Below are 26,541 nucleotides of genomic sequence, written 5' to 3'. Positions count from 1 at the left end.
GTTTCAAAGCTGATGTGACGGAATGATATAGTGTTGTTTCTCTTATTTTTTTTTTTCCTTTTTTTGTTTTTTGTCTTTACAATAAAGTACACAGAAACGTTACTTTATCATAACAGCATCATGCTTTCAGAGGACAAGAGATGAAGAAAGAAAAAAAAAACTAAAATAAAACTGCATCAATTATGTCCCTGTTGAAATAATCCCACCCATCCCATCGAGCAGCTGATAAAGAGGTCTGATACTTTACTGTGTTTTACTTATTTTCTGGTTCTTTTTGGTCCCCAGTTCCTCTTCAGTTTTTACGAATGTCAGCATAGACCACTGGCTCCATCTTATGGAAGGAGTTTTTGCTGCCTGAGTGATCCAACTGGGCGTATATCACCGGGCCCTGGAAAGAAAAACATCGAAAAGAAAGGTTGTCAGTAAAAGACACAAACAACGTCCAGATAAATCAAAGCAGGATGCAACAGACAAGAGATACTGTATATAACAAGAAGATAAGATATGAACTGTGATTTAAGCTTTATGATAAATGATAGAATCTAGAGTCTGTAATTAGCAGAACAATTGAGAGGTAGATTTCTGTTATTTTATGTAGTGAAAGAGCTTTTTAAAGAAACAGTAAACTTTTCATGCACGCAGGTGAATGTGTAAAGTAACAAGAGCAGTTAGTTTGTTAAATCTATTAGTCAACCACCAATATTAAATTAATATTAAAACTACTTTAATTATTTATAGATTTTGTCTGTGTTTGTATGCATAATGTAGAAATCTGTGTCTACATGTACAGTATGTATTTGTAATTTACTACCACGTGCTTTTAAAATTTTAATTTACACTTGATGATTTCTTTATGCCAGACCACTGTAAAGCATTTTGTGCATTTGTACTAATTCAAATGATCTTTATCAGCATTGTCTAACTATTTCTGTCATTTAACCAAACAAGTGGATTTAGCTTCACACGTGGAGATACAATTGAATCTTTTTTGAGGTTTGAGTTGTTGGTCTAAAAGCAATCAACATTTTTAGAGAAAGTGTATTTTCTGACTTTTCTCATACAAAATGAATATTAATCTTTATTAATGACTAAGAAGACAACCTGATGATTAATTAGTCATGAAAATAATTAAGTTTTTTTTTTCTTTTACAAACAATATATATTTGCTCATCAATATACGATATAAATAAATTTTTAGTTAGTAAGTTTTGTCATTTCTATTCTATTTCTTATTCCTCATACTTTTGTTTTGTTTTTTTTCCTGGTTGATTTTTATTTCACCATTTCTTCTTTTTGATAAAGCACCTTGTAATGTTGTTTTTGATAAATGCACAATATGTAAATTTTAGTCTCTCTTTTCTTTTTTTACACTGATCTGAGCTGAGTACAGTTTATTGTCTTGTAAAGTATATGGGATAAATGTTTATGTGCTTGGATAAACACATAAATGCAACACAATCCCAGTGACAAGGTGGCAGCAGGTGGATTTCTCAGGCTCCCGGCTCCTACCTGTAGTGGACCCAAGGGAATGGTACTCTTGGAGCCCTCCGGGCCAGACTCCACCTTCTTTCGTGGCTGCGGAGCCTGAGAGCTCACGCTTTCCAAGGACGTACATCTAGTTTAGGTTTACGATTTGCCACGACCATTGGTGCACAGTCAACAAAAGAAATAATGACACACAGGACAGAAATAAAAACAATGAGAGATGAGCACAGAGTGAGTGGCAACTGACAGTGGATTGACAGAGACAATGAAAGTGACTGGAGGTGCACCGACGGGATTCAAGGCGAGTGCTCCAAGTACACTCCAATAAAGTATAGGTCTGAACAAGTATGGGGTGAAGGGCATTAATAGCATTAATTAAAGCAGAAGTAAGCGATCCGGTCGTTTTGGCTAATGCTGCGTTCCAGGCAGGCTTTTGAAACCGTAAGTTACGGCTTCAAGTCACAATTTACGACTTTGTAGCGTTCCAGGCACTATAATGGCCACTTGTGTTTTTCCGACCCGTGAACTCGTACCAGATCGAACTGGTATGACTTCACAGGTCGGAAAAACACGAGTTACTGGTTGCCTTGAACGCACCATAACTTCTTGTCAGCCGATGGAGTTAGCAGTCCCCGCCCTCGTCATGGATCTATTGGTCCTCATCCCTACGTCACCACATTCAGGCGCATCCCTTGGCTGCACACACAGCCCTTCATGCCGTTCTCTCTCCTCATTGGATAAAACTTGTAGGATACAAGAAAAGTTTTCTCCTCGGCTTACAGCAGAGCAGAGTGACTGACAGACCCGTGTTTCAGACCAAACACTCTATGTAAGTGATTGCCGTCGGAAGATATAACTATTTAAGACTTAAATTAACACAAAAATTCCGCTTACTTCTGCTTTAAGTAAACTGGAGTCAGGATTTAATAAACTTTTAGTCCTGATAATGTAAACATGCAAAAAAGGATTTCAAACACTGGATCAAGACTTGACAATTTGCATGAACCTGAAAAGATTTAACGGTCATCTCAGGTCTTAGATTAGTCTCTAAATCATGAATCATTTGCCAAATGGTACAATTTTGATATAATTATAAAATATAAAAAACAGAATCATCATTTTTTAAAGCCATAAAAGTTTTTTTTTTTGTTTGTTTTTTTCAAAAACCTGCTTTCATTTATCTTTTGAATTTAAATTAAATTGGCCCTGAATGTCAAAAGTTATTATTTGGCCTCTGTGTTGTTATTTTTTAGAGTTTCAGGCAGGCCCATGAGTTAGACAAAGGTCTGGATAAACTAAAGGTGGGAATCACCGCAGAGGTGCCACAATACAATATTTTTTACCATACTTACTTAATTGCCATAATTCTGCGATATCCTGAGTGTTGTACATATTGCGATAGCATTGCAATTTATTACCTTTGCTAATCATGTCCCAAAAGGAAAAGTCTGTTAGGGATAAAGTTCTCAGCTGAGCCGACAACAGAGACCTGGTTACCAACTGGTTCATTAAACCTCTGTTAACGAGTCGACCTGCGATGCACCTCCAGCAAAGACACTTTACATCAGCACACACAGTGAGAGGCGGTTTACCTGAGGAACCTGAGCTGTGGTTACGTTGGTTCTGTTTATAAAGTGACTGAATACTGATCACTAAACATCGACACGTTTTTGTTGACTAAAAATATTTAATCAAAGACATAGAATAAAGCGGGAGATGGATGTTACGGTGCTCTGACAGAAACAGCTGAAGAAGACAGGTGTTTAGTTTGGGTGTTAGTGGACGATGACGGGGCAACATGCTGTTAGTCGACAACAAGCTAACTGATGATGTTAATGGAAAGAGATGCGGTGAAATTAGTTGTGTTAACACAGTGTGATGGAGGAAACGTGACTGGCACCAGTGCAAACAGAGACCACCTGAGGTCACAGGCCCAAACCATCCAACAGCCAAGCTGCGGCCGACTCAATGCTAATGCATCACATGTACAATCTCCTCTGTTTGTAATTGGGTTTATAGTTTACTCTCTAGTCTAGCGGTTGGAGCGTGTGAGGTAGACAAGCTCAAACTACCTCGAGCACACACAGTCTAGTTTACGTCTTCAACAAACATGTTAATAATTAGTAAAAACACCAGGTCGTTGAAGCCTTTTTTTTCATCCACAGGTAAACAGACAGAGAGGTGGACAGGTGAAACCTGCACCCATGCACAGAGAGTTAGCCAGGTGTTACTGTCAGATGATTAAATCTCTGAAGGTCTAAAAATGAAAATAAAAAAAACATTCAGACAACCTGCTCAGTCTGTGAAACTTACCTGACAATTCAAAAACACTTGAGATTTATCTGCTGAACTTTGGTATAACTCTGATAACTGATTCTCTGCAGTAGCTTTCTCATCACCAACACAATCTATTATAATCTAATCTTATTTAATAATAATCTAACAACTATTGTGTTATTTATATCTTTTGTGCACTGCAACTGGTGTCCTTTTCATTTATCTATTAAAATAACATCTAATAACATTTCCTGAGTGGTAAAATAAAAAAAATTAAAAATGTATACCTGTAAACTGAAACTGTAAAATGAATACCTTCTTAATTTAACCAACAAGTAAATGATATAGACTGTAAAAACATATAAAACTGTTATTGGTCATATACAAGTTATAAATAACACTACAACACACTATAGTGTAGTTGAACATATAAAATGATTTTTCAGGGGCTTATTAATGTATAGTCGTAGTAGTTGTCAACAATTACACCTTTCTATGTAATAACTGTATTTTTGTTGTTTGTATCCAGTTTTTTTCTGAATCCAGTTCTTGTTGTGTTGTTGTGTTGTTGTGTTACCGTCAACTTCAGTGTCACTCACCCTTCGTAATCATGGCGGTTGTGAAGCACCCTCATGACGATGCAGGCACCCACAGCGATGAGGATGAGCAGGACTAAAGCACCGCACACTACGCCAACTATGAGGCCAGTGTTACTCGGAGGAAGCGACTCTAGACACAACAAACACACACAAACACAAAACAGGACTGGTTTTAACTTGAGGAGCAGTTACTGTTTACTGACTTTGTGCTTTTCAAACATCTGTGACTTTGATGCCGGTGGAGTGTGGACAGCTTGAAATGTGTCATACGAAATCAACATTCAACATGGACTTCAGAGTTTGTGTCTTTGTTTTGTTTTTTGTTGCTTTGTTTTTTTTTGAACCATCCACACTCCATATTCAGTGTCTCCTTTCAGAAAACCTTCATCTGTAAGCCTGACTCATCATTTTATCAATCTCAGTAACATACATTGAGTACCAAAACACAGAACACAACAAATCATCAGTCAAAATATTGTTATACAAAAGTTCATTTTGAATTGGGGGCAGTGAAAGAAAAAAAAATGAATAAATAAACAAGGTGGAGGAGGGAAACACGCCTGTGCACTTGACAAGGTTGGATGAGCACAGAGCCCAAAATGATCCGCTGACTCTGGGCTAAAATAACAAGTTATTTCCTTTTTACTGAATCCAACTGAAAAGAAGAGTTTGATAATGATCTTCCACTGCAGACAGAAAGCAAAACAAATTGGGAAAAAAATCTCATTTTTATGTCCTTTTCCTACAGAATTGTGAGCTCATAATTTTGTTTTCTTATTGAGAAAACATAGTTTCACCAAGTTAGAAAATAAATACGAGTCCAGCTGGGAGAAACAACTACAATCAAATGTGGTTTTATCCAAACTTGTTTTTTTCTTATTTAAATACATAGCCTACTTTAATTTTCCATAGGCCAAATTCACTTGTCCTCCATCGGTAATAATACAACATCAACAACAACAATGACAATGAAAGGTGATAATAAATAATGAATAGTCATAATTGAATTAGTCCATTCATGGCCCACTTCCTTTGTCTGAGATGTTGTATGGTGTACATGCATTTTTCATTAAAAGATTACTTCTGCCATTATGAATTATTGACAATATGAATAATTGACAATAATTGGTCCACGGACGAGAATGAGAAACTGTGTCAAAGCCCCACCCCGGCACTTTCAATCTCATCTCGTCTCTACATTCTGTATAAATACAATTTTAATCCACGGAAAACGTCTAAATTCCTGGTCAGGTGTGAGGCGGCCGGCCCCTGTGATTACAGTGCCGAGCTGGGAGTGTCGCTGGTGTCTGGCAGCAAACAAATGGTCTGTGTGTGTTTAGGCAAAACACCAAGAAAAGCTCAGTGAGAGCTCAAAAGAAAAGAAAAGAGTCAGATTCAAACAAATGTTGACAGACACACAAACCTGCTCTATTTCAGTACGTCTGTGCTTTTTAGACACAAATGTTTGATACAGAAACAAAGTCCCACCTGGTGGGCGGAGCTGCAGCCGCTCAGACAAAAGATAACAAGCCGTCACTTGTACAACGTGGGCTTCGTGTAACTGGAAAACAGACGACAGGAATGTACCTGTGTGACCTCTCGCAGCTCCAGAGATGTTTTTTTATTTTCTTTATTTTATGTAAACCAGATCTCATCGTGCTGCTACGCCACCAGCTGTGTAAATCCCAGCCGACAAAGAGCGAGGGTGGGTAGTGGGTAGTGGGTACACCCTGGACAGGTCTTTTATATCAGTATCTAGTTGTGGGAGATGTGGTGCTGTCGCTCTCTGCGGTTGATGCTCGAATTAGAGACGACTAAACTGAGATTTGGAGAAGGTTTAATTTTAATTCTGTTTTGGGTACAGACAGATTTACAGCGTGGTGCAGCAGCATCTGAACATAAATCAATATTTTTAATCCAAGGTTTTCATTTATCACGTACGGTGCCACCCACCCTCTGTGTCCGAGTCAATTTATATGTGATAATGTATCTGAATTGGAGTTAAAGAGGCACATTGACAGAGAGAAGTTGCCTCTTCGCCTAGAAACAGCACAAAGACACAGACTGTGGGCTCTGACTGCTCCAGTGTTTTCTTACTCCGTCCAATCCAATCCAATCCAATCCAATCCAAGTGTGTGTGTGTGTGTTTGTGTGTGTGTGTGTGTGTGTGTGTGTGTGTGTGTGTGTGTGTGTGTGTGTGTGTGTGTGTGTGTGTGTGTGTGTGTGTGTGTGTGTACAGAGAGTCAGTGGGTGGATGAAAACGACTGACAAGACTCCAGTCAAGGCCAAGTAGCAGCTTCATTTTAAAAAGCATCTTGGTATTCCTCCACCTCTCAGCACACACAAAGACTGAGTTTCATCATTGAAAATTAACTGGAAGTTGAATTAAGTGTTTCTATTTGTTCTCTGACTCACCTTTCAGGACGACCCTGAGCTCTGTCCGCGCCGGTGTTCCCATCACATCCGGTGGGTTCTTCACGTCGCAGAAGAAGGTACCGTTGTCGCTGAACTGAGCCAGGCTCAGCTGTATGGAGACGTCCTTCTTGTTGACGTCTCCGATAAACTGCACCCTGTCTTTGAACTCCTCTGGACCTGGGAATCCTTTCCCGTTGGAGAAATAGAAAATCTGCACCAAACAGGAAGACAAAAAAAATCTGATTTTACTGTGTAATAGGAAGATAAGTACAATTGAATTGAACTATTTTATAATTTACAGCTGGTTCCTGCTGCTGAAATGTGAATGTTCGATGTTTTATACTTGTTTTGAATGGTCAAATAAAACACACTAAACAAATTTGTCCCCTCAAGCTGTTAGGAATTGTAACATTTTTCAATATTATCTGATATTTTGACACTAAAGGTGAAAAGAAAATTGTTGACAAATGAATTGTTAATCAAATTAATGTTGAGTCTCAGCCCAATTTTTTATTTTGCAATAATCAATAATCTTATCCTCGCCGGCCAATGACAGATGCCTCTACCAATGTTACACTCTTTCACACCGACATTTAACTGGCCCCATTTTATTCACGTTGCAGGTCCTCGTGGGACCCTGAAACTAACCTAAAGCTAAAAGCAATTCAGCTGTGTATAATATGATAATTACGCACGCTGTGACATGTCAAAATGTCAACGGTGGCGCAGTGAGGCCTAACGCTGAGTGACTCATCGGTAAGCATGAGAAACAACGAGAGTCGGTTTTTTCCACAACGTGACACAAAGTACACGCTGACATCATCAAACAGAGGCGACTGCTCCAAGACGTCAAAAAATAAATGGTCAAATATGTGTTGTTTTAATTGACTAAAAAAATGTGTTAGAACATGTTCAACTCCAAGACGAGTTTGTTCAGAATCAGCTCCTTATCACAGGTCGACTGACGTTAAAGCTGTTGAAGCTCAGCGTCCATGGGAATTGTTTTTTTCACTGCAGTGAAACTAGATAGTCACTGGATAAACGCTGCGATTTTGAAACATAGAGCAGCTCATTACTTAGATATAATCCATTTCCATTGTAAATATCATAAACTGTTAAGGAAATGCTACAATTGTGGTCTTTTTTTGTTTGTTTCAGTATAAATAAATGGGCAAATTTTGTTATGTAACAACAAAAATGAGCTTCTCCCCTTTGAAAGACCAGAGGCCTCCACTGGTATCAACAGATGACCTCTGACCCCGGGCTCAAAATCAGAATTTGCATTTTCACCACCAAAAAAATGATTAAATAAACTTAAATGGTTGTGTTGTGTTTTGGTTCATCTGTGTTTTTGCAAACTGTGTACGTGTAAGTGTGTGCATTATGCAACAACGAGGAGAAGCATGAGAAGGAGGAGGAGGAGAAGAATGAGAGAAAGAAGACGGAGGAGGAAGAGGAAAAGAATAAGAGGAAGAGGAAGGAGATCAAAGAAGAAAAGTCGATCAAGAAAATTCAGCATAAAATAAACTGTCTCGATCTTTGTCTGGCGCTCAGACCTCAGTCACAGAGTCACACAGTCAGATTCACTTCATAAATCCTGCTGCCTTGTTTTTATGTTTATAGAAGATCACAGCAGATTACAGCGGAGCAGTAGCCTCACCCCTTGAGGGTGAATCTTTTAGATCGCCTACTGTTGTTGCGTACGGTCGGCACGAGTCTGATACAGGCTAACAGAGAAAAACAATCAGGGTGCTGGACGGATCATAATAACTGTTTGAACAACTTCATGTGTGATAATCAGCCGCTTTGTACACATTGATTTCCCTGCTGCGAGGGGGCGAAAGCCAAATATAAACTGTGTATGAAAACTGTGCAGCTCTCATGTGAAGTTTACACAGAGTTGTGCGTTGTCAGTCGGCTACAAGAGTAAGAAATAAACACATAGTAAAACACCTAAAGAGATACGATTACAAAGTTCAGGCAAGATGGACACACAAAATAAATAGATGAGAGCAAACATGGCAAGAACACGAATATCCTGTAGTGACATGAGGTGGAGGCAAAATAAACCAGAGTGCATAAGGTTGAAGGAGGAACTGAAATTTAAAATCTAATTCTCTGAGTCTGTATAAATGTCTGATTGTTTCAACTGTATTGAAAACAGCGTCACTGCACTGGGAGTAAACCCTGAAGAGCAGCGGCAGCAGCAGCTCAGGCCTTTTCTTCATGTGTCGGTGCAGATAAAACAATCGCAGGAAAACATCCTGGAGCTGTGGGAATCCTTCCCTTGTTTGTGAAAATGGGCTATACAAATAAAATCGCCTTGCCTTGCCTTCCTGCAGCAGAAGCAGCCGGCGAGCGAGGACTTACCACATATGGGGCTTTGCCGTACTTGTTGTCGGGCTGATTCGACTGGAAACTCCAGGTCACCGAGGTGACGCTGCTGACCACTTCGCTTGATTTAAAGGTGCATCGGAGGATCCCCGTGGTGCCGTTCTGCATCATCACCTCGGAGTCGGCGTATATGTCGATGGCCCACGTGGGTTTTGTGACTGGAATGAAAAATAATGGTTCAGACCAAGAAAACCTGATTCAAAAACCTGATTGACGTTTGTAACCTTTCTGCAGCCGTGCATCTCCGTCCAATCAGTGGCTGACTTCACAGAGGTGCAAGCTTTTAGCTGACTTCACAAAACACAGTTTCCCATAAGCCCTAGGTGCTGGCAGGTAGATGTCAGACAGCAGGTCAGAGAGGACTGTAAATGTCTTTGGAGAGCAGCAGCACAAATAAAACTGCCAAGCTGGAGAAATTAATGGTACAAGAAAAGTGATGGACTTGTAGATTTATAGATAAAGAACTCAAACTACAGTGAAAAAAGTCTTTAGACTTTAAAACTCCTGTACAGTAGGAGTGTGAAACACCAGAGGCCGAACATTACAACATTACTACTAATCGTGATACCGTGGCTATCGTGTGATAATTTAGCCAAACCAAAAACTTTAAATTGTATTTGCAACTTCTACAATAAAAAAACTGATACCTTGTGACCAGGTGTTTGCAACGTTACACAACAGAAAAGCATCTTTCCACAGTTCTTGCTTAAAAACTGACTAAAACTATTGGTCTTCAATTTATCAAACAATCATTTCAGGTCTAGTGAACAGCTGTCTGATAAGGTCTAATGGTGACCAGCAAGCATAAAGGAAAAAAAGCTGTTCATAAGTAATATCTGTCTGCACAGTTTAATAATTGATGTCCTTGAATTATTAACACGTGCTGTGAGAATGAGATGACTGGATTCATTTGGTCCAATAAAAAGTGTTAAGTTATTGCAGCCATGTTGAGGTTCCTGCAAATGACTGAATTCATTCCTAGTGTTTTTTATGTTTAATTTATTGCATTTGCGCCGTCATGTCCTTGTCTCTCATCGCTACTTTGGATGTTTCTGGAGACGTGCGGACAGACAGCTGGCAATTGAGGAAGTATTCACGCCACTATGTCTTTACTAAATTTTACACTCTGATCACACGTTGGTCGGTTTCTGATCTTGTTTCATTTCAGTATTTCTCCGTTGCTCTTGGCTGGTCAGCTTTGTGCCAGATCTGTGTGTGTCAAAATACCCAGCGGAGGTCAAATCATGGACAAATCTAAATAAACAGAGTGGGTGTGGTGCAGCATTAGTTTGATCTCGGTCTCAGCGATATGGATGTATTTTGTAGTTTTGGCTGCTTAACACAACACTGTGCTCTCTTTAACATCCCATACACAGGCCCAACTTGTGATATTTGATCTGTTTCTGCTCTCTTTTGGAATATGAAAGTTATGGGAAACTTTTCCAAAACGACACCTGATGTGCTCTGGACAATCCTGAACAACAAATCAGTGTCATACTCTTGACAGGTTTGAATTACTGCTTTTTATAGCCTACTACTCTGGTGTCCACATTTATTCAACTTCAAACAAGGCTGCAGTTGATTATTTCCATTATTGGTGACTCTGCTCATGGTTTTAATCAAATCAGTTTGTGTTTACTTCAAATTACATCATCAGCTAAGTCATCGTACAGATTTACTGCAGAAAAAAAAATACATTTCATGGTCTGGGCTTATAAATAAAAGCACCAACTGCTCAGCTTACTGATAAGTAAGTTGACATATCTGAGTGGGGAATATTTGACAGCACGCCTCAACATAAAAGTTAAATTTTAAACTCTAAGACCTCTTTGAAATCCAAGTGAAACGATGGCAAACACACAACACGCCTATCTAACTTGTGACTTCTATTGCTAATGAACAGTGACAGAAATGTAGTTTTCCAGCAAACTGTGCATTAAAAGCAAAAAGGAAACCAGCATGACGGCAGCCAGTTGTCAAGATAATTTCATAACATGGAACAGAAGGAAGCATTTGTCATCCATTTCCTCCAGTTTGATGTTGAAGTCTAAGATTCAAAGCAAAAAAAACAAAACAAAAAAACCAACACTAGTCCAGTCCAATTCTTGCAAACTTCAGGATATTGCCACCCAGAATTTCATAAAGGCAACAGCCTGTTACAATTACAAGCACACAGCTAATACCACAGCTGCTCTGACACTTGATTGTAAATATATATAGTAGATATCTATACGTTTATAGTGTGTTTTTTAAAAGCAGCCATGCATTTACCATAAGGTTGGTGGCACTGGCATATAAGAGACAAGGCCAATACTATTGTGGTCGCTCCCAAAATAAAAAGTGTAAATCTGGTTATCACGTGCGTGCAGTGGTGTTGCTGTGATGGTAATGTATCTGTACATAATCATTATTACCCTGTATGATGGCAACAATCTGGGTCAGGGAAAGGCTAGGCGGAGGAAGTGAGCTGTTGTCTTTGAGCAGAGGGGACGCTGAGCTCGTCAGGGAAGGAAGTCTGTCTATCTGCAGAGCCGATGCGTTGGCACGGATTGAAGCTTTTTGTGTGCAGATTAAATAAAGTCACTGTTGGTTAGCAATACAAATACAATGTGTGTGATATTTACTGCTATGTTGCGTTTTAGCCAGATTTGTAAACAAACAAACCAAACAAAAAAAAGAGAGAGAGATAACTAGTCGCTTCGGGGGCGACACGTAGTAGAAACAAGGCGCCTGACGGACGAAACCTGTTTAAAAACCTCGCACTTCAACACCCATCTGTCCGCAGGCCGGAGCACACACACGGCAGCAAAACACCGCTGACGGGTTTCGGTGTTTGTAGGAGTCCGTCTTTAAATCGGCCCACATGTAAGTTAACACACCCAGCGGTCCGCGTTTCAGCTGCATTTGTACGTGTACCAGCTGGTTAGCCTCGCCGCTGGTCCCACCTACCCCCACCACCACCACAAGCAGCAGCAGCAGCAGCACGACCCAGGGCGGCAGCCACCACCACCACCTCCACTCACCAAACCTTACACACATTTCGGTCAATTTAAGCTTTTTTAAACGCCGCAGCGTTGTTTGTATCGACGTGTGTACAAAAGGAGGTCAAGCTAACATCCCCGTCCTCTGTAGCTGAAACACGCCTGCTGCTGCTGCTGCTGCCGAGGACGACGAACAAGCAAACAAAGGTGGATTAATGAGTCGTATGTAGTGAGCAGAGGTCCGGGTCTGTTGTGTAGTTGTGTAGTGAGGTGTCTCCTCCCGGACAGGAGATGGGAGATAACATCGAGAGCTAACTTAGCTTAACGTTACACTGATATCCCACCTAAGATAACGAGCCCAAAAAGCGACCATTTCCACATTGATATTCAACCCGCGTCGGGCTTCGACACTCACCTAATACAACACATAGCGTAAATCCAGTCAGTAAAACGCGCTTGCAGACGGTATTAGACCGTTTCGGCTCCATTATGTTGTTGTAAACAGGAGTAGTTTCCTCTGCCTCTCTTTTTTTTCCACCCCTTTCTCGTCTCAGGCGCTTTCTTCGTCGTGGCTGTTGCAGCGGTGGGTGACGCTGCAGTCGGAGCGGCTGCTGCCCCCCGCAGGCGGACAGGGGTACTACAGGGCGGGACCGCTGAACTCAGGCCAAGTAAAGGGGAAGTAAAGGGGGGCCTCCAGCGGCCAGGAGACCCCGGAGCAGAGCCAAAGACTCACACAGGTAACATCAAAGAGTCAAAACACTAATAAAAAATATGACAGGCAAGCAGACCTGGTGCTGCTGTTAGTGCAAATTCTCATTTGTCCAAGCCAAAGGCATCTCTATAAATCTCTATAAGTAACAGCAGCTTCTGCAACTGAATCAAGTCAACTGGACTTTTTTAGTTTTTGTCTTTGAGACATTTCGCCCCTTATCCAAGTGGCTTCATCATTTTGTGTAGACTAGACTGGTCGATGATGAAGTCACTTGGATAAGGGGTGAAACGTCTCAAAGACAAAAACTAAGTCCAGTTGACTTGATTCAATTGCCTAGAGAAGTTGCTGTTACTCATAAATTTCTCCTTGGAGGGATGATAAAGCCTTATCTTATCTTTTCCTTTTTCAATGGGGAGGAGGGACACAGATCCATTGTCTTATGGATGGGTCTATGATTTCACAGTATGATATGAGCTGCAGATACTTCAGCACCACAACAGGCTCTAAACATAGATAAAAGTAATGGCAAAGTGGGTGCTATTAATTATAAATTAGCCTATTAATACATGATTGGTGCAAGGTTGGATTACCGGCAGCTGGACAATATGGGCAACCGTCCAAGTTGCACCATTGAAGAAGAAAAGCCATAAGCTGTGATGGGTCTGACGTCCTCCACCTTGCAGATTTGTCTTGCAGAGGATCCCTGCACCAAATATATTTTACAGTTTATTCCTAATTATGAAGTGTGTCGCATCAAACTGCTTCCATTTTTTGTCAAGCAATAGGCCTACTACACACAGGGAAACTGCATCACCAATTATTATCATTGTCCACACATCTGACAATTATTTTTCATTTCCAACTTATCCTCATTCCAACAAAGACCAAGTTACCAAAGTTTGAATGTATGTTTTATTTTAATCATCTTAACAAATCTTTCAAAATGCTCCTGCACGTGCAGTTGGCCAACCAGTGGTTTGTTAAAAATGTTTTTTTGTTTGTTTTTTCATTCAAACTCAGGACACCAATGCAGTGGGGCTGTACTTCATAGCACATATCATTTAAATGTCATCGTATTCATCATTCAGCGTGCTGCTCATGCCTCTCTTTCATGTATGAGTAAAATTACGACTCCTTTTTCTTCTTGGACAGTTTAAATGTGACAGGTGGATTTGCCAGTTCATGTCGCCACATGACCAGGAGTCCACTGGTTTCTGAATGCTGACGCTGACACAACAGCGTCTTAATTAAAAGCCTGAAATTACAGTTATTTACAACTAAATTTTTTTTTATCTCTAATTGGTTTGACAGTTTAAAACTATTCAAGCTAGATGATCATTACTTTTTCTTTTCTTTTTTTTCAAAATTAGAATATTTAAATATCCTGATCCTTGAAAAGTAGAAATTCCTTTAGACTGGATGGATATTAAGTATATGTAATTTTAACTGGATGTTGTAATTTCTTGTAAAGATCACTGATTGCACATGAAAACATCAGTTTAGTCCTGGTGTAGATCGAATGAAAAACACACAACGCTTTGGTTCATAACAGTAACATGAAAAGATACAAGCTGCTGAAAGCTCAAACTGTGCACAGTCAGTATCAATTACAACAAAAATATTAATTAAAAGTATAGTACTTAAACCTAATTTCTTTTTTTTAATGCAACCCATATTGCAGGATGAAATGTCACACTTGAGTTGAAATTTTAATATCAATTTATCAGAAACGACTTTTTTAAAGTAATTTATTGTCAATGCATATTGAGGCAACAACTATTACAGCTTCATAAATTATTTCAAGGTTGTGTACTTTGATGTGTAGATGCTAAAAAGACTGTGGTGAGACAGTTGTTTTTTTTCCAGTAAACACGTGTTTAGAAAAATTACAAAAAACTTCATATCTAGTTAGTTAGAAAGAAATCTGGGCTTTGAATGTGCTTTATTTTTTGTAGTGAATCCATATTTATGCTTAAAACCCAAAGTAGTACACAGTGTGAGCTTTCAGACATTCATCTCTATCTTCTATCATTTTTAGGGAATCATACCTTTTGAAATCAACAATCTAGCAATGTTAGGAATTATTCAGTAAAAATAAATTGACTCTTAAGCAATGGCATGGTGACCGGCGAGAATCTTCAGAGAGGATAAGCCCCAAATTCTGTTACCATGACGGACCAGACGTTCAATTAAAGGGACGATAATGTCAGCAAATTAAAAAAAAAAACAACAACACACCAAGCCGATGCGGTTTAAGGCCATCCAAGAAAATAAAACCTCCAGGATTCACACTGTAAAATTGAGTTCCCACTAGTTCTCAGTCCGTGGCCAAACACAATCACCACAAGCCAAAAAAGACATACAGTTTTCTGTCAGTGCAACTCAGGCTGGCTTGCCCACACATCCACACTATCTCATAACACATTGCATGAAACTATCATAAATATCAACTCAAGATATCTACAGTATTGACATATACAACATAACGAAATGTAATACATGCAAAAAACAAAAACAGTGATCAACATGTCCTTAAAACATACATTGCTGCTGTATGCATGTGCAGTAAATATATATATATAATGTTGTATATTGTTTTTAATTGCAATGCAAAGACAATCCCTCCCTCCACTTGAGGATTTTTTTTTCTTTCCAACAGGAGAAAATGTATCCAGACTCATATTTTCCATTAAAACTATGTTTGCAGCCTGGTGTGGCCAATAGTCTCAAACAAGCCCTGAACTGAGTCACCGTCATTATTCAGAGCACACGATGCTCTGGAAGTGGTTCACATGTTTAGAACATTTTGGAAACGCTGAAACAGCTAATTGCGCTTCTCAAAAAAATCATAAATTTTCCTCTGTCTGCATGTTAGAAAGCAAAGTGGAAAGTTTCACAACAGTTGGAGCTATTGTTTTGCCATTTCTGGCTAATTTCTCACTCAGTAGTTTGTGTTTTTTTCTAACTGTGAATATTTTAAATCATATTTGTCTGTGCTCATTTAGTGGAACTCCTCGATTTCTAGCATCTACGGTGGAAACTTTACAAATGCGGGTTGAACCACCTCGAGTTGTGGTTGTCTAAACTGGTTGAATATGTAATAAACCCAGACATAGAACATGAAGCCACACACTCTGATTTCTGATTTCTATTAATATTCTGGCATTTATCTATTCAATAAAAAAAATGATGCGCCAAAAACATCCCAGTGTCGCTGCTGTGTATTCCTGCTGTCTCCTGTGGTTTAGATCCTAGTCTTCAACTGCCCAAATTAAATATGGATTAGTTTAACAAAAAAAAAAGGAATGGGACAGCACAATTGTAAACTTTTAGTATTAGCCAAACAAAACCGTATTCAGCTCATCACAGAGTCTGAAACTCCTTCTATATCTGCATCCAACAATTTGTGTAACTTTCCGAAAAGGTACGGCAATCATTCTGGCTCACTTCTGGCTCATCTCTGGCCCAATTCGGGCTCACCTTTGGCCCATTTCTGGCCGGCAAAGTGAAAGCAGTAGGCATGCAGGATGAAGTCGTGCAGCCAAATTAGTCCAAAGCAAACTGAGGCCTGTGTGGAACATTAACCGTCCTAAAACACTGGATTATGCTCCATAAGAACCAGTTTGTACGACGCCCTGTCTGATGATGTCTGAATCTCTCAACTAGTGAGTAAAAATCTGCTCTTCACAGGGAGGTGACAGTTTTAATTTGGAGATAATGCCTCCATTAGAGTGGCACTCAGAGTCAGTTCTTTACACAAAAATACCATCTTTAATCATAAGGGGAGTGGGGAGTTCGTCTTCCACAAATCATTTAGCTGTTCCTGTGTTTTCAGCTCCACAGATCAGATAGATCATTTGTGGTCTGTTTGTATAATAACTCGCTGACCACAACACTTTTAGGTTCTTTGACAAAAAGTGAGGAGTGAATGACTTTGTGGCTCTCAGATGGTCAGAGAAATCAGTTCTGCTTCAGTTGCCACTTCCCAGTTAAACAGGCTAAGACTTCTCTCTGTTGTACCCCTCACTGACCTCTGACCTCCCTTGTGCCAGTACTGGGTGATGGTGTGCTCTTCCATTATAGTTAATTAAAAGCCGACCAATATGATTTAAGAGCTTCTGAATTTCATTAAGAAAAAGTCAATTCAAAAAGCCGATCGTTAAAAGGAGCCGAGTGTTTGTATTAAAATCTACTATTTTCTATTTACACCTTAATGTCGATGCAGCAATTATCCTTCAATCTTTTCTTACATCAGCTGGGTTTCAACTAGTGTTTCTTGACGCCCGACAAGTAAAACCCACAATTTGAACACGATTAAAGTTTCTCCACTGTATTTCTGCAGCTTCTGTCACATGTTTAGAGCAAAATCCAAAGCAAGAGAAGAGGAGAGTATTGCTTGTTGTGTTATGTTCCTTTTTCTTTTTTTAAACCAGTTAAGTTACGTGCATGATTTTCCATCCTTCATTGTGTCTTAAATCGTAGGTTCAACAGGGTGAAGTGACCAGAACAAGGTGGAAAATGCGACAGAAAAAAAAAACACAGCCAGAAATGGAAGGAAAACAAAACAAAAAAAAACTAGAAACACAGGGTCAGTGGAACAAGGAAGCGATTATCAACCGCTTTGAGAACAGAGGGAGAAACATTATGCATCCGTTTGTTTTTCTATTTACCTGGAGAAGAGAAGTCGCAGATGGAAAGTGCTTCAGAGGATGACAAACCTTTTTGGTTGAGCTAATACAGACAGTCATATCTACAGTAGAAACGAGACACAGACAGACCCACACACAGATGGACTTCCACTGCCTCCGTCCACAGTCACACATTTAGTTATTTACATTTTTTTAGTAGTGTTCTTCTTCATTACTCTATCCGTGGTGTGTTCAATGACTTATAATGTACACAAGAGGACACTAGCTCCTTGCGCCGTGACCGTCCTTGTCCATGTCCTTCCGAGCTCTTCCACGGTGGTTAAGGTAGTAGGAGGACGGGGGAGGGCGGGGTCAGATCAATAATGTTATTGGGCCAGTGAAAGAGAAAGGGGGGAATGAAACTGAAGGCAGTTTTCATTGGGTGGCATCATGTCTCTGGAAGTTGGTTGATGTCAGTCAAGTTGGTGTCGTTGAGGATCACTCTGATTCGATCCAAGGAGTCCGCCTGTCGTATTCGCTCCAACTGTACCTGAGGACGGAGCCACATGATACTGTTAGAAAAGATATTCAGCTTAATATCTCGTTCATATCAATTTCCTTCAATTAAACACCATATTCCACACATATTTTACTTTGCTTAATCCTCATGCTTGTTCTGAAGTTTGCGGTTGTTTTTCCCTTAAGTAAATTTAAGTTTTCTTTATCTCATAATTATTACAGGAGAATTTCTAAAAAAAAATTTGCAGCTGTTTTTATAAATTGGTATTAAAGCAAAATATACAACACACACTATTAAGTCTATTTGGAATATGTCATCACAGTCATTAATGTTTAACTCGTTGTTTAAATTGTTGAAATTATTAAAAAATCTGTTACATTTATGCAGCGTTTCTACAATGCTTTAACAATTACTTGATAATCAAAGTGGTATCTGATAACAACAAATAATAGAACTCATTCCATTTAAACTAAACGAGCACAAGACAAATGTTTGACTGTTTTCTGTTCATCAAAGCTTCTGTTCACCCATGAACACAGCAGGTTGGGTTTGATACATTAAGATGACACAGGACTTTGACACTTGACTGTTTCTTACCTGAAGAGTCTGAGAAAGTTTGACAAAGTCCTTCTGGACCTGTTCACTGACGTCCAGCTCCGTTTGCAGCCGCTGAGCTTTGCCTCTTTCGTCAAGGACCTGACTCTCTAGTGCACTCTGCAGCACACACACGAAAATTTGTTTAGAAAAGTCCAATCGAGCCCGTAAATTGCAATACAAGCTTTAAAGAACACAAATAAATATCTAACTGAAACACTTTTGCTGGTTAACACTGAAGGGCAAAGGCTGCACTATCGAATTGATGGTTTAGTGCCACATTTTATTAAATTACTTATTACTCATTAAACTGGCTCCTGGGCTTAGCTTTTCAAGACCAGGATGTCTTTAACAATTAAGCCCAGGAGCCAGTTTAATGAGTAAACGGGTTCAGGACGCAACCATGCAACAGAGGGAGTGATGATCAGACATCAGCTCCTCTCTGTGATTCGTTGGTTGGTACAGACGACAACATCCTTCCCTCTTGACTGATGTAAAACAGCCTGCGATAGTATCTGCTCGGTTCAGACATGACTGGCCACAGTAAAGTAATGTGTTGGCACACCATGCAGAGACTGTGTCACACGCTGACCTTTGCAGTGGCGAGCTCTTTGAGCTGCCTCTCCAGGCTGGTCCTCAGGCCCTGGACGCTCTCCAGTGTCACAGTCCGCTCAGCGAGGCTGCTCTCCAGCTACACAAACAAAGTGACACATCAGTACACAAAGACACTACGAGTATTACACACCATTAAATTTTACAGGAGAGAGGACAGTGCTAAGGTGAACCGGTCTGCATAATGCTTTTAAAGCCTTGGTGTGCATGAAGGTTTCTAACTTTGTTGAGAGATGAGTGGTGGTACAGTATCAAAACAATAGATACAGATTTCCAGAATTAAAGCCTTTCAACAAACAATCTTGCATCACTCTGCAGAGTAGGACTCCTATTTGTTGTATTTTAGTTGTTTTTTGTTTTTTGTACAATGAAAAAATATGTGAAATGAAATTTTCAGATGTCTTGCATGTTTTTGAAGCCAAAATTAAAACGGATAAATCAATGTTTTTCTTGAGAGACTCTCTTTCACAAAAATGCATTTTTCTCAGCTTTCTAGAAAAAAAGTGGTCTTTTTGGTGCAACCAGGCTCTATTCAACTTAAGATAAATCAAGAATGGAACAAAGTACAAACAAATGGTTTTCTCCTCAATTAAATAGAGAGTCTCAGCTTTCCTTTGAGCTATTTGGTGTTTTCAGAGTCATAGTACAAAATATTCTGTGGGTCTTGAAATATAACTCAAAATGCCCCGAAACACTGGCACCAGGCACTGACCATTTTATAAAAGGGCTGGCACTCAATGAGTTAAGACAAGAGTAAACTACTGAATGTGTATTATACAGGGAAATGTGAGCGTCTGAATGAAAAGAGGGGGTTTGGACACAGTTGGTAGTTTCCAGTGGTTTTATCTGCTGGAAACAAAGTTCAGGCTTTAAAATGTCAACAAGGCTAACAAGCTCAGTGGAGCTCAGGGGAACTGCAGAGTTGAGTTTATCACTATGAGCAGCTCTTTGGCATCACATGTTATAATTTGACTTTACTTTGTGGAGCTTTAAAACTCTGGATAAGAAGCAAGGACTTGATGGGGGCAACAGATGATTGTATACCAACAGGCAGGAGTACATTGGTAACGTAAGTATAATCTTATACATGTCTTAAAGCACTCTATCTGAATCCCCATTCCTCACTGTGGTGTAATGCTGCATGATATCAAAGAGGAAGTACCTGTTCCTTCTCAGCTTTTATTCGCTCCAGCTCCGTCTTCAAACTGGAGAAGGAAGCTGTGGGAAGGAGACATCATTAAAGGATCACACGGTGCTCATCTGAATCTCAAAGCCCACGTATTCCCACTGGAATGATAATGTGCTACCTTGAAAATTATTTGACAATTTATGAATAATGCAACAAAGCCGCACCTTCAGTGAAGGCAAAGCTGCTTTTGAGATGCTGTGAGTGTTTGGTTTGTGTGAGAGAGACAGTAAGAGGTCTAAACGACAAACTCTAAAAACTAACAGACTGACGGTTTTCAAACCAGTGTTGTTGAACTTTAAGATGAGACTGGCAACCACGAAACAATCCAACATTACACAAGAGAACTGGTAGCAAGCAGAGTCATACAAACAAGCTACACCTTTCGTTGTAACACTGCTTTTTCAGGAAGGAAAATCCTTCGAAATTCAATGTTGGTTTACCTGGTAGTTTATAACGAGAAATTAATTGGTAGTTTTGTTACTTGACCTATTGTCTGTTACAGCTGTTTATCTAAACCTCAAGTTTCTAAAATGTCTCCATATTTGTTATTTTAAATTTCATTTTGTTATTGTATGTTTCAGAGCATATGGTTGGTCTAAACATGCCTCCGAACATGTGTTTGGCATATTCACTATTTTTTGGGCAGATAAAGATTTCACAGATCAAATATAACAAAGTTATTAGATTTTGACCCCAGGAAAAGTAGCTGCTACCTTGGTGGTGGTTAATGGGGATCTAAATGAATAAATCCCCCATTCATCAACAGTAATCAACAACTGTAGCCATAGTTTAAAAGTCACGTTAGTGTTACACCAGACAAAACTGTTATGTAAAAACAGACAAACTGGACAACACGGCTACGTCCACCCTGCTACGTTTTCATTAACCAAAATGATGAGATGAGCTAGCTGAGTATCAGAAACAATATCATGTACACTGTGCATGCACAAACCGGTGAAAACAGGAGGCAGATTGTCGACTCCGGAGTTGATTAGTTGCAAAAAATATCATGAACAAGAAACAGCTGAGAGCTGCAGAGTTAAAATGCTGATTTTTAACTGCTGGACAGATGCTAGCAAAACCAATAAGGTCCACAGATGTCTACCTTGTAGTCTCCAAAGCTGTTTTTGGTGCTTGAAAACACCAGTGTCGTGTGTGGACAGGAAGTGTAAACGTAGCAATAGAGATGCGTTTGGAAATTAAAATGTAGTAGTGTGGACGTAGCCCAAGTCTGTCTCATACTGGAGAAGCTGACCAGTCAGCAAACAGGTGAGTACAGTCTTTTAGTAACCAGTTAGACATTTGTAAGGTTTAAGTTCTCAGAAGTCCTTTCTATTTTTCTAAGCTAACCACTCTGTCGAGACAAAATGATACGATCCACATGGCCACAAACACAACCTGCTGTTTCCAAAAAAGCTGGAGTGCTGCTTAAAACATTCATAGAAGCAAAGTGTGATGATCTGCAAAACATTTCATCGAAAATAGCACAAGCATAAATATGAAATGCTGACCGCCCATTTTGAAGTTGATACTAGCCACAAGTTTCAAAAAAGTTTGGACAAGGTCATGTTTACCGCTCTGTTGCATCACTTCGTCTTTTGTCAGCATCTGGGAACTGCGGAGAACGATTGCTGTAATTCAGAAAGTCAGATGTTTTCCCACTCTTGCTTGTTGTATGATTTTAGCTGCTTCAATAGTTGGGGTCTTGTTTATCGTATTTTACGTTTCATACAACTTCTCAGCTTTTTTGGAAACAGGGTTGTACTTCAGTGTAAGCAACAGGTCAAACATCTTCAAATTATCCAAGTCCAGCTTTGCTCAATTAATCGCCTCTCAGATAACCATGACCTGGATGACAGGATCCTCCATAGTCTCTTAACTCAAAGTGAAACAAGTGAGAACTGATCTGTGGTGTGGCACAACACACGGTGAGGTGAGTTATCTATTAATGCACATTTTAGCCATTCCAGTTGTGAGGGAAAGCGCTACGTACGCAGTAGGCTCACTACTTTATTAGTCTGACAGCTATGCCATGAACACACACACATAGAAGCGGGAAAGGGAGTTCATTCAAAGCTTTTGTCGTACCTTCGAGGATGTCTGAATGGCAGTGATCAATGGAGAAAGAAAAACAAAAGAAGAAACAAAAGCAGGATGAAAAAAAAAAGTCAAAAAAATAAAGAACACGTCTGCTGGGTTCCTTCCCACATGAGAAAAGTTTGTTTGCTCAAGTATTTACTAAAATGATGGGTGAGGTCAGTGGTTCCTAATCTGTTTGTCGGCCAACACATCATTTGCAATCAGAACAATTTGGGTGAAAATATGTAAATGGTAAACAATATGAATACATTTTAAAAACAAAATTACGGTGAAAATATCAATATGCTCAAAAATGTTTATTATTTTAATGAGGCCTTTGATAATCAAATGGTAGACATTTTTATGTTGTATCTGCCTGGACGTCTACACAAAATACTTGTTTGCTTTCTCAAACATCCATGGCAGAATCTGGAGAATTAAAAAGTGGTCTGAGAGGAAATGATGTGGCCTGCACATGTTTGCAGGTTTGGATGTGGGCCGACAGATTTTTTTAAGATTTGCAAGCAGGCCCGAGTTGGAAAAGGTTGGAAACCCCTTGGGTTAGATACTGACCACACAGCTGATCGATGGTTAGTCAATGGCCACACTGGACAGTTCACATGGAGTCTCACCTATCTCCTCCTTACAGCCCTCGATCTCCAGCTGCAGCGTGTCCTCCAGGTTTTCCTTCAGACACTGCTCCGCCTGGATCTGCTCCTTCAGGAAGAGAATCTCAGCTTTCAGCTTCTCCTCCATGTGATCGGCAGACGTCCGCAACGCCACCATGTCCTCACGCAACCGCACCACCAGGCCTTGGAGCTCCTGAGGAGGAACCCAACAGTGTACATTACCGACATCAATGTGGGGGACCATCATCAATTAATATGGAAGCCGTCTGCAGGCTGGGCTGTGGCCTTCTTTACTTAAACATTTGGTGAACGACTGACTGTACGCTGACGATACACACTTCTATATGTATGGTGATACTACTGAAACTAAAATAAAGGCTTGTTACACATATGTTTGATTGATTTATTTGCTTTTGTTTATTTAAGTGTCATGCACACTTTTTGTGCCCAGTCCACGTGGGCTTATAGAACGGAGGAAAACACAAAACAAACCAAAAACAGACAAGCTTCCAAGATATAAAAAAAACAATAAATAGTAATTTATGGTTTTATGTGGGATATAATGCTTATGATTTAAGCATTATATCCCTGCTTATTATATATTACACCATCAAATAGTGAGAATGGAAAAGTGGTTGTTGACTTTCGGACCTCACTGTATGGGTATCTCTTCTATATTTCTGCAATATGGATAATGAGAGGCAACACTGCACCTGTTCTCCACATCAAAATATATATATTTTTTAAATTCTGTGTTGATACAGATATAAATGTTACCTGTGCAGCATGTTGCACCACAAAGGTAATAAAATTTAGCTCAACCTCCACTCAAGCACAGGCCCACTTCCCACTTCTTTTTCATTCTGCTGCAGTGCACTTCAGCGAGAGCCGATGACTAACAATGCGTGGGAGGAGATGTGGGAACCTCCTGAGCAGAGCGGCCAGTATAAAGTTGTAAAACCACAGGATTTTCACCGTGTCACGCAGCTCAGAATGGGCACTGATGCCGTTAATCACTGTAAATGAGCTGGTGGAGTCACAGAGGCATTACCACTGGAGCAATTAGCTTCGGACCATGACACTGCAGGGATTATTTTCTATATAATTTAGTGTCAGTTTCCCCACTCTCCTTTTGACATGAATTGGGAGACCACTGCTCATGCTGTGACAGGTTATAAATGGGAGAGCAGACTGTGCCTGCCCAGAGAAGAAAGGCCGTTTAGAGACAAATGCAGACACCCAGAAGAAGCATCTCCCAAAATGAACCTCTCTTATACTAAAGTAGTTTTGATCATGGACGTCCATGCTTGACCTCAGGGTCAATGCATGTGACAAAATAATCTCAACTCCCACTGTTTATTTTCAGCCGAAAGATTCATAAGAGGAAGTAAGTGGAGCTTGAGTTGTAATTATTTTTGTCATATTAACCTCTATCACAGTAAATATGAGTCACCCATGTTTCTGGCTGGTTGTTAAAGGTCAGGGTAAACAGCACAAGTATATTTTCTTAAGTGCTATATTTGCAAGTACAGTTTGTTGACCTGTACTTTACATGAGCATCAATATGTGCCACTTTGCACGTCTAATCCACCACATGCATTTTACCAATTTTAGCAACTATCTACAGTACTTTGTACATCAAGAATTTACACTGAGGAAAACATGAAAGTCAATTAAACAACCTAGCAGCGTTTAAAAGAATAAATGTTTGCTGTACAACTTGTCCCCTAGAGTGTCAGACACTCAGAACCAATGGATGCGCCAGACAATACATCCATTGTTTATTTATTTAGACAGATAAATGCATGATGTAATCTTAAATGCATGGCATTTACTTCACAGAGAGTATTTCTATTCATGTTTGAGTGTTATGTGTACCAGAGGTGAATACATGGCATGTGATCAGATTTGCATTTGGCTAAGCAAATCCTGATCTTACTGCACTTTATCATATTTTGATCGCAGGCTTGATTTTCTTATCTTACTGTACTATTATTGCTTCCCATCACCACCCAATTAAATCTCAGCAGATCAGGGGATGATATTATTATTGTTTATATTATCATTATCATTATGTGCAGTAAAGTTTTAAAGCTCATTGCCCAGCCTTAATGCAAAGGTTAAAAGAGGTGACGCGGGTCTGACATACTTGCACAGTGTTGGGCATCAGGAAGTCTTCTTGCTGCTGTAGCTCCACGTGCAGCCTGTGTTTCCCCTGCAGGCTCTCGTTGTCTCTCTGTAGTCGACTTAGTTCATCCGCCACCTGCTCCCTTGACTTCACGAGCACCGCCTGAAACGAAAGAGAAAATAAATACATTTATTTTAAAAATGAATCACTTCATCTCATCGCGTGTTGGTCCCTCCTCCCCCTCCCTTTTTAACCTCCCGTCATGAGGAACAAGCATGTTGGAGAGTGACTCACGAGCCACACTCCATCCATTTCTCCCCATGGAGCTAATAATTTTCTAGGTGCAGCAACGTGACTCATTTCATGACAGCATGAAGACTCATGCTTCTTTATATCAAAGCCACATGTAGCCAGAGGAATATCTCATTGCTCTGGCAGACAAGGCTGTCTGCAAAGTCGCACTGGTGCATGTGCTGATAGAGTCTGGGGCTGCACATTCATTACTGGGACCGTCTGTGTCACATCTTCCTGTTCTACTCCCTCAATTATCTGCAAGACCAAGTAATTAGCAATGTGCTGCAGCAATGTACAATTCACAGAACTGTACATTTGTGCCGTGGCTGATGAGCAACTTGTGGACATATTTAACTTATAAGCCGCCAAGAGCTCAGTTGTGTCAGCACATATTTGTGGTAATGAGGAACAGTGATGTTGCACAACACTTCAATTTTCTCTCCTAAAAGCTGATTTTTAAGTTGACGATTTAAACTAGGTCTAATTATTAAATTAGGCAAATATTCAATTAGTAAACAAACAGAAACTTACTCGAAAGTAATGTATTTAGTTAATATAAGAACTCAGCTGTCAGTTTATTAGGTTAATCGAGCTAATGCAGTCTAATACAACTGTCCTGCAAAAAATCCTCCATGTTCAAAATCATGATGTTCAGTCTCCGGATGAAACTGCTCGTAAAAAGTGTCGATTCACCTTAATGTTGATTTTGGAGGACATCTGTTATTTAGCCTTCCCTCAATGATATAAACGAGATGGGCAAAAATACTAGCAACACCTGTCAATATAATTCAATACAATGCAACAGTCTCAAATATTGCAAATTCACAATATGGTGATTTACAGAAATAGAAAAAGAATCCATTTCATTTACAACATATGACTTTTTTATAAACAAAGACGAAACAAGTACTGCAGATAGCTGAATATTTTAGCTTAGTATATCAATATCAATCAAAAGATCAAATATTAACAATAAAAAAATAAGAATTATCATAGAAAATACCT

At 39.6% G+C, this 26,541-nt stretch overlaps 2 protein-coding genes across 3 annotated transcripts in view; both read right to left on the bottom strand.

The window, feature by feature from the left end:
• Positions 1–268: 268 nt before the first annotated feature.
• Positions 269–12,716, bottom strand: mpzl1l (myelin protein zero-like 1 like). Its single transcript, XM_085798268.1, has 6 exons — positions 12,567–12,716; positions 9,147–9,328; positions 6,777–6,987; positions 4,362–4,491; positions 1,510–1,615; positions 269–388 (listed from the first exon to the last, which is right to left on the bottom strand). Exons 1-6 carry the CDS (start codon positions 12,637–12,639, stop codon positions 293–295), a joined length of 798 nt encoding a protein of 265 aa, XP_085654394.1. The 5' UTR covers positions 12,640–12,716; the 3' UTR covers positions 269–292.
• Positions 12,717–17,263: 4,547 nt separating this feature from the next.
• Positions 17,264–26,541, bottom strand: part of rabep1 (rabaptin, RAB GTPase binding effector protein 1) — a 31,428-nt gene continuing 22,150 nt past the window's right edge. Inside the window, exons 13-18 of one of the 2 annotated variants that reach the window (XM_085798266.1) lie at positions 25,264–25,404; positions 23,106–23,307; positions 20,380–20,435; positions 19,198–19,296; positions 18,609–18,725; positions 17,264–18,041 (exon numbers count right to left, since the gene is read on the bottom strand). In XM_085798266.1, the coding sequence (XP_085654392.1) occupies positions 17,940–18,041; positions 18,609–18,725; positions 19,198–19,296; positions 20,380–20,435; positions 23,106–23,307; positions 25,264–25,404 (717 nt within the window). In that variant the 3' untranslated portion in view covers positions 17,264–17,939. The remainder of the gene's footprint in view (positions 18,042–18,608; positions 18,726–19,197; positions 19,297–20,379; positions 20,436–23,105; positions 23,308–25,263; positions 25,405–26,541) is intronic. The other variant, XM_085798267.1, reaches the window with a different exon arrangement.

This window comes from Trachurus japonicus, chromosome 14 (assembly GCF_045865225.1).
Source record: "Trachurus japonicus isolate A0001 chromosome 14, Traja_1.0".
Taxonomy (NCBI): Eukaryota; Metazoa; Chordata; class Actinopteri; order Carangiformes; family Carangidae; genus Trachurus; species Trachurus japonicus.
This window is presented reverse-complemented; position numbering and strand designations above follow the sequence as displayed.